We start from the raw sequence: 12,096 nt of genomic DNA, 5'->3' as shown, positions 1-12,096 counted from the left end.
GAGTTTCACGAACTGATTTGTACGATATTAAATAACAATTTCTTTCACACAGCGGCCAGCAAAATTTTTGCAGTGACGACGCGGCGCAAAAGTTCCCTGCTCACTTTTCGTACAGCCCGTAATTTGCCACACAAGAGTAGAACAGCCAGCAGTACACGCAAGTGAAGGTAATCGCGAAAATGCCAACCAACGCGACTTTTTTCGAGGCGATTTGAGAAACCCGCCTCGCGGGGTGAAGATTTCGTTTTTCGGTCAAAATTATTGAGAGAATCGATGAAAACGATAAAAAGGGGTCGACCAGAAAAATATCGTGTTCGATGAAGCAAATAATGCACTGAACAAAATTGTACGTTGATTATTTTGTGTACTCAAAGAACAAAATTTTTATTTAATATAAAATTGGACTTTGAGAAAATACAGTTTTGTCACAGGTACGAATCTTTGGAAATAAGCGCACTTAGACGATAAGTTTTTTTTCGTAGACAGAAATTTTACAACATAAATCAGATAGCAGACTTATAAACAAGCGTCAGGTTTTTGCATATGACAAAACTCTTTTGGTGTCCTGTTTTATGTCAAATCCAAGATGCTGTTTTTTACAAATATTTATTTCTTTTAAAATCAAATTCATTACCTACGTTTGACGAAATTTTATTTAAAAAAAATGAACGAACAAAACTTCAAAAGAATAAATCACAATTCCACGATCGCCAATCATCAAACTCCATGTTATCCCTTAAAGTTTGAATGTTTCCGTCTGAGATGTCGTTCCATCGTAGACAAAGGTGTTGTCGAACGGCTTATACTGCTTGGAAACCAATTTGATCAGCTCGTGGGCAATACAACCGCCAAAGAAGGCAGAAATGCTATGAATTTCGGCCCCACCATAACGACATATTTCGTGCGCCAGATCATCGCTGATCGGTGTGGTAATGCCCCACTCGCTGACCATTTTGGCCGCCAGTCCTTTGATCCTTGTCGTATCGCCTTCGACCTGACACTCACCCGGCAAATAACCGTGTTCGGCCTGGAATTTATCCACGGCCCGTAGCGTTACATAGTGGGCCATGAGTGAGTTGGCAGTTTCCAAACCGGCACTAATCTGAGTAGCTTTGTATCCTTTATCGTACTCGTCGGCGATTTTGGAACCACGCACAATAGCAATGTTGCCAGCTTCGCGACAGAATAGCCGCACATCACGTTCCGTGATCAAATCGTTTGGTTTGGTCAACTCCTTGAGCAGCTGTCGCGTTCTGCGATACACGATTTCCGCATCATGAGCAGCCTGAGTACGATAAACGGTTTGCAGAGCGATATAGGAGTTGGTATCCGCGGTCATATCAGGAATAACGCCAGGAACCGGTAACATACCGGCACCCTCGTTATCGATAAAATCACGCAAGGCGCGCACCATTATCCAGAATGCGTTGCTCTGAAATTAAAGATTCTGGTTTAAATTTTTTTACCTTTGTTTTAAAAATTCAATCCAACAACCTCTTTCTTAATGTTAACACAGCTATCATCCTGCAGTATATCTCGAAGAGCTGAGCTTGGTTTTCCGCCTCCGAAGCTCGAGTTTACCGCTTTTATGGCTTCTTCAAAATTTTCCTCCTCACCCGTCATCTTGCTTCTAATTAGTTCACGAAGTGTGGATTTTTCCTTGTAGCTGCTAGGGTATTTTCCTCCATGTGCTGAAACCCACTCCTGGAGGGTCTTATACATAACAACCAACCACGGTACCTTGGTTGTGATCTCCGATTCATTCATGTGCTTTTTAAGACTCTCAAACGGATATTCCAGCCGAAGATCGGTCTGTCGATTGTCCGGATGGGTTTCGATAATGCAATGTTCTTGAATTTGCAGTCGCGCCACCCCGTAGAATCCAATCGAACGACATACCAGCAACGGTATCTTCTGATCCCAAAGCAAATTCGAAAGACGGATTATTGTCCGCTCATTCACGCTGGTAGCAACGACCACATCAAAAGTTTTGAAAAAATCCGGTTGCGCATCAATCAGTTGGTCAACGTTTTCGTCCACATAGTCACCATTTACATCCGGGTTCAGTTCCTGTAGCAGTTGCATGCTACTTTTAGCCCGAGACTGTCCCACCGAGGATGGATCTAGGAAAAAGTTGCATCCAATATCTTCCTCGGTTACCAATCCGTTATCCACAATGGTGAATCCTCCGATGCCCGGAAGTACCACACCTTTTAAAATTTCGGTTCCAAGGCCAGTTGCGTTGATTAAACATATTTGGGCGCCTTCAAGGATCGCTTGACCATGCTCACCCCAAAGTCTGTAAATTAACTCAGTGATATCGATTTATAGGCCCGACATACATTTTCAATGAAAATTTTTCTTACCTAATTTGACGATCGTACTTCCGGTTTTTGTCCGACATTTCGGGGGATTTCGGTGCCGGTGAAGACATCATGAATGTTGCCCACTTCTAACACGACTTTCTAAAGATGTTCGATATCCTTCCCAAAGTTTTGCAATGGGCAAAACTCAATTAAAACGAGAAACAAATTTCCGCCGGTCCTGATGCAACCAAACTGCCGGTGAATTGTTTACATTTTTGCACATTTTTGACATTTTCAAGCCGAGATAAACTTACGGCGAAAAACTTTCAGTGTACCCGCGCAAGGCGTTAGCGTTATAGCGGTTTTCAGCGACGAGTTGTCTGTCACGCTCACGCACAAGAAAAAAAAGAAACTCCGCGATCAAAATATTACGAATTTTGAGTGCAGTCTTCAGCAGCTGATAGTGGTAAAATTAATTTAATTTTCCTTGTGAACGGTTTAAGTATTCGATTTAAATCGAAAATAATCGTATTGTGTACAGTTTTTGGTATTTGTAGAAAAGGACAAGTTTCTCCATTGCTATTGTTGAAGGTAAAAAAGGCATTGTTTTTAATTCAAAAACACCAAAAAGTCCTCCCACACAAAGGGCTGCATTATTTGCTAAATATTGCAAAGATAACCTTACGGGGAAAAATTGCTATAGTTTTGCCATAAATTCTTTTCCGGAGGAATCAAGCTGTTTCCAGAATCTGGTTAAACCCCAAAAAATTGCTGGAAAACAAACCTAAATATTTTCTATTGTAAACTCATAACAATATTGTCTTACGACCAAAGCTTATTGATGATTCATTGTTTTACGTGACGCCTTTCTTAGGTGCTAATTGGATTTCAACTTCGCGAAGCTATTTTTGCGTTTGTCGAAGAACAGAACAGATTTTCCATCGATTTTGTAGAACAACTTTGTTTGGAAAAAAGCTTATACCTAGTACATTTAATTGGTGTTGGCTTATCTTATCTCGAGGTTTTTATTATTTTGCAGATGAGCTACTCTTCTTTCGATAACAAAGGGCCATCCGGAGGTGGCGGAGGATCGACGGTTTCTAATGAAGCCGACTTCCAGAAGCTGGCCCAGACGATTGCCACCAGCATCCAAAAAATTCAACAGAATGGTTTGTGACACATTTGTTTCCAGATTTTTTTTCAACTGCATGCTAAATTATTGTTTCTTACAGTATATTCTATGCAGCGTATGGTGAAACAATTTGGAACAGCCCAAGATTCCCCAGAACTGAAGCAACAGCTGTAAGTTTCAAATTTATATTTTTCCAAATTTCCATCAACTTGTTGCAACTGGTCCTTCATTTTTCAGCTACCAAATTCTTACATACACCCAGCGACTAATTAACGACACGACCAATCTGCTGAACGATTTGGTCAATTGCAAGGAACGACATCTCAAAATCCAACGGGATCGACTTGTCGATGAGTTTACCGCAGCCCTCACCGACTTCAAAGCCGTGCAACAGAAGACGGTCGAGCTGGAGAAAAATGCCGTCCGACAGGCTCGGTTGGCTGCCGGCGTTCAGATCAGCAAACCACCCGGATCCAATCATTCCAGCGTTGGCAGCTACAATGCTTCGTCGGCGATGTTCGATGACAATTTTACCGGTGGGCGTGGTCAAACACAGGAGCAGCTGCAGGAGGAAATCGATCTGCAGGCACTCAAGGATCAGGAGGAAACGATACGGGAACTGGAGGTTTGATTTGATGGACCAAAACCCTTACTTAGGTTTTTTTTTTAATAAATATCTTTTATTTTAGGAAAATATTCTTAGTGTCAATGAAATCTACAAACGTCTTGGAGCATTAGTTTATGAGCAGAGTAACCAGGTGGACTCGATTGAAGCTTCCGTTGAGCAGACGAGCGTTTTCGTGGCCGAGGGAGTGCAACAGTTGAAGCAGGCTAGCCAGTATCAGGTCAGTACTTTTCTCCATGATATCAAATCTTAAAACTAGAAAGTTTTTTTAGAACAAATCTGGTGTTATGTAGCGATTGTGTATTTGAAATTTCAGTTTCTTGTGATCGAAAGTTGACCTTGCAATCCAGGGGCCTTATCCATACGATGCTTCATAAAGTTTTAGATTTCGAGCGAGGGGCGGTTTGAGGTAGCTGGAGAGCGTTGATAAAGGCCTTAAATCAGTGGGTTTACAAACTTTTTTCACTCACCGCCTCCCTGTCTCAATATTTTAGAGCTCACCGCCTCCTTAGGATTATTTTTGAACAAATTTGTATAGAAAACCAAAAAAATTGGTAGTTTTAAGCTCTTTCACAGGGAGCGGTAGGGTCTCGACGCCCTTCCAGTTCTAGATCAAAACTGGTAATGGGAAAGCAATCAAAGAACTTGCTGAAGGCAACAGATTAAACCTTTCGGGATACCCGGACATAAGGGAGTTTTTGGAAACGAGTGCGCCGACGAACTCACCAGAGCTGGATCGGACAAGAAATTTTGAGGACCAGAGCCGGCTGTCAAATCATCGCCATGTTGGCTCAGAAACCAAATTCAAACTTGGTCCTCTAACCAGCATGAACGATACTGGGAGTTACTGGGATCTCCGGTCATTGTAAACTCAACTATTCCATGTACAACATTCAGCGTGCTGAATCCTCAGTAGGTATGTGGTAGTTGTGAATCAGACCCCTTCCATCTTATATGCGACTGTCATTCATTTTCCAGACAACTTTTTCGTACTCTGGGATCTTACGCTATAAACGAGTCCGAGTTGAGGAAATTAAACTTAAAATACATGCTTTCATTCCTTACCGAATGTAGAAAAGAGCTTTAACGCTAAAATCCCTAAGTGGATAGGCTTTGTGTCATCTTAAATAGATTGAATTTATTTCTTACTTTTATAGGTTTTTGCAATATTTCCAAATACTCGGCTTCGCTGGATGTTGCGACCAACATATCGTCCACATTACGATGATGTAGGCCAGCTTCCCGTTTTCATTCCGAACATAGAAGCACGGATACGCTTTCGACAGTTTGAATCCAGCTTTCCGCATAACATCCTCCAGCTTGAGGTTCATCATTCGTGCTGACTGCTTTAGACCGTAAAGACTTTTAAGCAGATACCACACCTGTCCCTTTGGAGCAGAGACACCAGGCGGCGGCTTCATGTAGATGATTTCGTCTAAATCACCGTTTAGATAGGCCGTTTTAACGTCCACGTGTTTCACCAGCATTCCAATGGTCAGCAGTAAGCGTAACGTAGCTTGCTTAACTACCGGAGCAAAAATCCAAGCCGGAGTCGTAATCCAAGCCTTGGCGTTGATTGAAACCTTGTGCCACCAAACGAGCCTTGTACCGGATCGTCCTTCGGAACTCGTCTTCCTTCCTCTTGAAGATCCATCGACAACCAATGACGATTTTCCCGGGAGGTAACGCAGCAAGTTCCCAGACACCGTTCTGATGTAGTGATTTGAGTTCGTCGGATATGGCTGCTTTCCAGAGTTCTTTGTTCGGACCACCCAAGGCTTCATGATAGTTCTTGGGATCAGTCGACGATTCTTGCGAGACCTCCACTCGAAACCGCTTCGGTAGGATACCCTTTGTTGATCGTTCGGAATGCCGCTTTCTGTTGTTCTCCTTTTGAATTTGGCCATTCTCGTCTGCAAGCGGACCATCATCGTCGCCAACAGTATCACAAAAACCGCGGAAATCGTTGTCTTCATGTTCTACGGTGCCAGTCGGATTGAAGACCATCGGTGGGAGCTCTTGGACCTCGGTTTTTTCTTAACCATCTTGTGTCTTATGGAACCGGACATTTCTGCTGAAGACCACCTTTTAAGTTTTCCTGTCGCTGAAACGCCACGCTTTGTGCTGCTGAGAATAGCCAACAAATGTCAACTTCTTCGCTTTTTGCCAATTTTGATCTAGTTTCTTTCAGGATCAGCACAAGCGCATCTGTATCAAAAACTTGCATATGCTCCACGTCAGGCTTGCTTCCATGCCACAGTTAGTATGGCGTCTCAAGGATCGATTTTTTTAGTAACCTGTTCTGGAGATAATTAACCGTGTTGATGGACTCACCCCAGTAGCGATACTCCATGCCAGCTTCCAAGAGTATACACCTCGCCATCTCGACCAGCGAACGATTTTTTCGCTCCGCGACACCGTTATGTTGAGCAGTGTGTGCCGTTGTAAAGTGCTGCAGCATTCCTTCGCTTCTGAGGAACTCGAATGCCCTCTGTACTCGCCACCTTGATCGGAACTGATCACCTTTGGCGGCCGGCCGAATTGCGTCTTCATCTCACGGACAAAATCTTGGACAGCTTCCAACGTACCAGACTTCTTGTGTAGCGGCTGTAATCGTCGATAAGAGTAACGAAGTATCGTCGTCCTGCAGGCGTCGCCGTGTTCATTGGCCCGCACAAATCGCTATGAACAAGATCCAGAATTTGTTGGGATGACCTCTGTGCCTTTTTGGGAAACGGTAGCCTCGCCATTTTGCCGCCGAAACAAACCTCGCAAGTAATTTGATTGCCACAATCGTAAACCTCCATGCCGGAACTCAGATTTGCCAACCGCATGATATCGTCAATGTTTCGATGACCCAATTTGCGATGCCATTCATGCACGAAATTTTTCTTGTTGCACTGGTCCGAAACTGCTGTAACGTTTGTTGAGCAAAAATAAGTTATTTTGGCTATAAGCATCCAGAGTAGGAGAAATGATATTGAGCGTGTGGAGTTATGGGCACAGAATAACGACAGTGCATCGATAAGTCAGGCAACGTCACAAAGAAAATTTTCGACGCGCAGCTCACTTCAAGCCAACAACTGACAAATAAGGACAGCTGTCAGAAAGGCACGCGAAAAAGAGCACATTTATCACTTGTAAACGTTACGAACGACACGCATTTTAGAAAAGTAGGCGAATAAAAAACGTGCAAAAAGCACATTGTTCGGTTCACATCACCGGAAAAAAAAGCAGACACTTGCCAATCGCTGCTAGCGAAACGGGAAACAGGACGGAGAGACCCTCTAGGAGGGCAACTCCGATTGTCGGCTTCATCGAGCAATCGCTCGCCATCAAGCTCTAGCCAGCTGTGCCAACGGAAAACCCTCCTAGAGGGTTTTTGTTCGATACCGATTTTGGCTTCCTAACAATTTTGGATCGATTTTCCTCCGGCTTCCGAATAGCTGCTACTGAGCAGGACAGGCCGCTGAATTCGATCGATCAAGCGAGTGAGGACCATCGATTTTCCTGGCAATCGATATTGGCCAGTTTGCCGATCCGATTCCTAGTGCGTGCAGCAACTGCCCGGATCATATATTCCTGGCAATCGCGTAAGTGCGCGGGTCGTCTACTGAGTTGACAAGGCAACGGAACAATTGGTGTTAGCCCTCGATGAAGGCAATCGCGCTGGTACGCATATCGTGTTGACAAAGCAGCGAAGCATATTGGAAGACGGACAGTCGGGTGTTTCCCGAGTGCATGAAATTAATTCGACAGACGGCGCGCCGCGTATCAACATCGGTTGGAATCTTTTCCAGCGGGCACGGGACATCGGTTAGAACCTTTTCCAGCGGGAACGGGACTCGCTTTCGCTCGTAAGCACGAGCGTGAACACCGACCTCACAGCGCCGACTGTCCGCCAATGCATGGTGCGAATGTGGATGGTAGAGATCTGGTTTTGGGCGCAGCAGCTCAAGTTTGCTTCAAGGATTCCAGGCATTTGGGTCCCAAAGTCCCAGCACAAGCAAAGTGGGGAATGCAGAAGGAACCCTGCCCCAGCATTCGTCGATGCTCTGACAAGGACCTCTGATGGAACTTCCGTTTCGATGATATCACCGCGTAAGCAGATCATGTAAGCCCCAATCATTCTCTGTAATTTTCTGGGGTGCGCAGCAAAATGCCAAAGAAATCATATAGCCATCACATTGGAAATCTTGTTTTATCTTGCCACGAATTACGCCAGATATTTGAGGAGAGTCTCACATGCTACACTGCATTCACCCGAATCGACGATCCAATTCCGGACACACCGTACGGAAAACGCAAAATCTTCGTTTCCACTCGAAATAAATTTTGCCTTCTCAGTTGTCTTGGAAAATAACTTTGCTCGATTTTTGTGCGTGCCGTCCTTATTAGTTTTGAGCCACGCTCACGTTTTCGATTACCAGCTTTCCCGCAGAAGAAGCAAACGATGTCTTGATTGCCACGACTTTTAGTCTGCACCTTTAGGACCGATGAACCAACCGTAACAGCTACACGACGTTTCTGAAACACGTTGATAACCCTTTCCTTCACCAAAGCCACTGTCCACTCTTCAGCTGACCGATTCTCCAACGTCGTCGTCAGGGCATCGAAGGTACTCGGTAGGATACGGAAAACCAAAATCACCTGCAGATCGTTAGCCAGAAAGGCCCTCGAACTCGAGTAAGTGCTCCTCAACGTCGTCACCTTCTTCGTATTTCACGTCGCAAATCTTCTTGTGGACCTTGGAACTAAGGGTCTTAGTTTCGTGTTGCCGCTTGAGGTTCTCCCAGTGCAAGTCTCGTGATCTGACTGATCAAAGTGCACCTCCTATTGGAGCAAGTTCACTGGTGTTGGGAAAAAGTGGTAGAAATTTTGATATTTTGAAAATTTTGCCATGCAAAAACATTTTCAAGATCGTGGCCTTCAAGTTTTTTAACAACACGTGTTGTATTTTCGCATGCTGTGATGCAAAAATAGAAATATTATTTTCATCACATACGGCTGAAATAGGAACAGTGCTGTAAAAAAATACAACGCCTAAAGATCTTGAAAACATTTTTGTATGGTAAAATTTTCAAAATGCGCTACAAGTATCAACATTTCTACCACTTTTTCCCAACACGAGTGAACTTGCTATTTCTGATTCTAAAAACCCCTATGTTTTATTTAGTAGGACTCGGAAGAACGTATTTTTCGTATATTTCAAGTAAAATGATTCGAAGTTCTGAAAATGTTTAAGTAAAAATTGTTTAAAGCTTTCCCCAGGCTTGTAGACTAAACACTTACCGTAATCATTGTGCATTACCTAATATTAATATTGTATTTTCATTTTTATTTCATTTCATGTCCACCGCACAGAACAAAGCCCGAAAGAAGAAGTTGATCCTGGCCCTCATTGTTGCTGCTATTTTGGCGTTCATCATCCTGATGATAGCCATAAGACATTAGGACCCAATCCTACGGAAGTATAAACGTAAAAGGTAGGAATATTGTTTTCTATTGTCGGTATTATATGTTCGAAAATTGTTCTGTTAAAATTCAACTAGTTTCAAACCCCGGGCTCCCATGTTACACTATTCCCACTACACCTACAATCAATCAACATGTAAGGGAGCCCTCAAATAATTATTTTCCCGCTGGCTTTTATTTTTCTCGTTTTTCTGTTGTCCAATTCTAAAAACCGACTTGAAAGTGAAAACAAAAACATTTAAATCGAAATATGTATGGAATTGTTGAAGTTCAACTGTTGTGAACTTGTGGGTTTGGCAATTCCATCCGCGGGAAAAAAAAGTAAAGAACGAGTGCTACGTGATAAAATCCGATAGGTAAATTATGTATGACATTTGGAGAATCTTGGCGCGATATACTTTTTCTGTGGTGACATGTGGTCAACCAATGTCATCGTGTGATTATCAGAAAGTTTCTGCTATTAGTTCTATACTTCGTATACTTATTGATATTTTCTTTATTGATTCGCAAACATTCTTGTGTATGTATTTTTACTAGGAACATTATATTGTAGACCACAAAAACATATGTATTTAAATCTAATCGATCACTAGTTACTATTACTACTATTCGCAAATTGGTATTCGTCTATATAAATATAGCGAAAATCAGAACACACACGCATGTGAGAAAGAGAAATTTATTGATGAATCTATAGACATAATGACGGTCAAATTCATTTCTGATGACAGCCTTGTTTTTTTCTTAGTTTCGATGTTTGCTGAAGACATTAAACTGTCAATTTCGTATTTTTTCCTAAATACTTGGATCATCAAGTTTCTCATTTTTCTTAAGCCAAGGAGCTTACAGTAATTATGTTTTTAAATTCTCAACAACAGTGTATCACAAGTTTGCTTTAACGTATTTAGCCATATGCCCAGCCGTGGAATGACAATCTGATGCGATACGACGAAATAAAACTCGAACCACTTGAGTGCGGTGCATCCGATGATGGTTTGTTTATGTCATGCTTTGGTTTGTGTATATTTTTCAAGCAATCAGATTCCCATAACAAATCGACACCCGGAAAGCATCCGTAGAATGCAGTCAGGTCCTTACATAGTGGGCATTTTTTGTGTTAGTTTTTTGTTAGTCTCACGGTTGGATCTTTGACTAGTGATGGAAAAGTTGAAACAAACTGAACACATGTGATTATTTTTCGTTATTAGCTATGTTACTTTTTTGTACACACTTGTGTAACCACTAAGTATTTTGAAATTGGATTTTGATACTTAACAATTCTAATTCTAATTTGTTCATTAAGAGAGCATTTTAACCGACATGGTCTTGTTAAAAAAATTTAACCATGTGTTTATGAACTTAAATTTTGTGAAGTAAATTATCACTTTTAAGAAACTATATGACGACACTTAACAACGTAATTTATTATGTGTAGGAGAGATAAGGGCATAATGGCCACCTTAAGAAGGACGCTTATTAATTAGCTACACCATTGTTTTGTGTTCAGACACTGAAAAAGTCTATTTCCTAACAGGCTGAAACTTGAAAAACTAGATAAAAACCTGAAAATCAGTCACTGTAGTGGCATACTGAGAACCCCCCTGGGGCAGTATAAGCACCATTATCGGGCACGATGAGCGTTTTCTGTGGTAGAATCTAGCAGCGATATCAACTCGATGAAGTCAACTGAATTATAGAGCTACAGCTTGACTTGTTTCATCTGACGATTTGACCTATGACAAGGTGTAGGAGAGATAATCTGAGGATTCGAGTTCGATTCCTGGTCATGACAATTTTTTTTAAATTTACCATTCATGATTCAAAATTCTAAAATCAAGAACTGAAAACTGAGAGATGAGATCTGGAAACTGATGTCTGGGTTAGCAAAATTCAGATCTCATAGTTGAAAACATTCAATTTGGAATAGGGAATTGGAATTCGAGAATTGATCATCGAGGATTTACCCGAGCAGACTTTGATGCCCAATTTGATAGCAAACTGAAACTATAATATATTTTGAACGAGAGCAAAATTAGGCATAATTAAAGTTTCATATATTTATACAGCCCCGTTCGAATTTGGCAACATTCGATTTTGGCAACATCCGAGCAAAAACCGTTCGTTTTTGGCAACATCCAAAAAAAAACGTTTTTTTTGTCTCTTTTTTATTTTCATTTCAAATTAATCAAAATTAATGTAAAACGTAATATGAGCATGATTTTTTTCAATTCGGCTTAATTATAAAAGTTTTAAACAATTAAAACACGAATTTTTCCATGTTTTACTGCTTAAAACTAATATAATTGAGTCAAATTGAAAAATTTTATTCTAATATAAGGTTTTACATCAATTTTGACTAGTTTGAAATAAAAATCAAAAATAAAAAAGTGACCAAAAAACCGTTCGATTTTTTCAACATAAAATTTACGGGCGTGTTGCCAAACACGAACGGGGTCTGTATATATTTTTATTTTACAGCAATCTGAGGGCGTGATAGAAAAAATTGCTTTCATTTTGCCATAAAAGTCTGTCCGGGTGTTCTGTGAAATTGAGAATAT

At 41.5% G+C, this 12,096-nt stretch overlaps 2 protein-coding genes across 4 annotated transcripts; one reads left to right on the top strand and one right to left on the bottom strand.

The window, feature by feature from the left end:
- Positions 1-640: 640 nt before the first annotated feature.
- On the bottom strand, positions 641-2,609 carry LOC129755991 (nedd8-activating enzyme E1 regulatory subunit). Its single transcript, XM_055752736.1, has 3 exons — positions 2,367-2,609; positions 1,495-2,299; positions 641-1,432 (listed from the first exon to the last, which is right to left on the bottom strand). Exons 1-3 carry the CDS (start codon positions 2,435-2,437, stop codon positions 737-739), a joined length of 1,572 nt encoding a protein of 523 aa, XP_055608711.1. The 5' UTR covers positions 2,438-2,609; the 3' UTR covers positions 641-736.
- Positions 2,610-2,645: 36 nt separating this feature from the next.
- LOC129755992 (syntaxin-7) lies at positions 2,646-10,241 on the top strand. Of its 3 annotated transcripts, none has more exons than XM_055752738.1 (6): positions 2,646-2,772; positions 3,346-3,475; positions 3,539-3,608; positions 3,676-4,063; positions 4,128-4,283; positions 9,428-10,241. In XM_055752738.1, exons 2-6 carry the CDS (start codon positions 3,346-3,348, stop codon positions 9,515-9,517), a joined length of 834 nt encoding a protein of 277 aa, XP_055608713.1. In that variant the 5' UTR covers positions 2,646-2,772; the 3' UTR covers positions 9,518-10,241. The 3 variants fall into 3 exon arrangements, with proteins under 3 accessions (XP_055608713.1, XP_055608712.1, XP_055608714.1); XM_055752737.1 differs by having other exon boundaries at positions 2,718-2,897; XM_055752739.1 differs by lacking the exon at positions 2,646-2,772 and adding an exon at positions 3,036-3,058.
- The last annotated feature ends 1,855 nt before the right edge of the window (positions 10,242-12,096 follow it).

The sequence above is a fragment of the Uranotaenia lowii genome, chromosome 3 (genome assembly GCF_029784155.1).
Source record: "Uranotaenia lowii strain MFRU-FL chromosome 3, ASM2978415v1, whole genome shotgun sequence".
Taxonomy (NCBI): domain Eukaryota; kingdom Metazoa; phylum Arthropoda; class Insecta; order Diptera; family Culicidae; genus Uranotaenia; species Uranotaenia lowii.
This window is presented reverse-complemented; position numbering and strand designations above follow the sequence as displayed.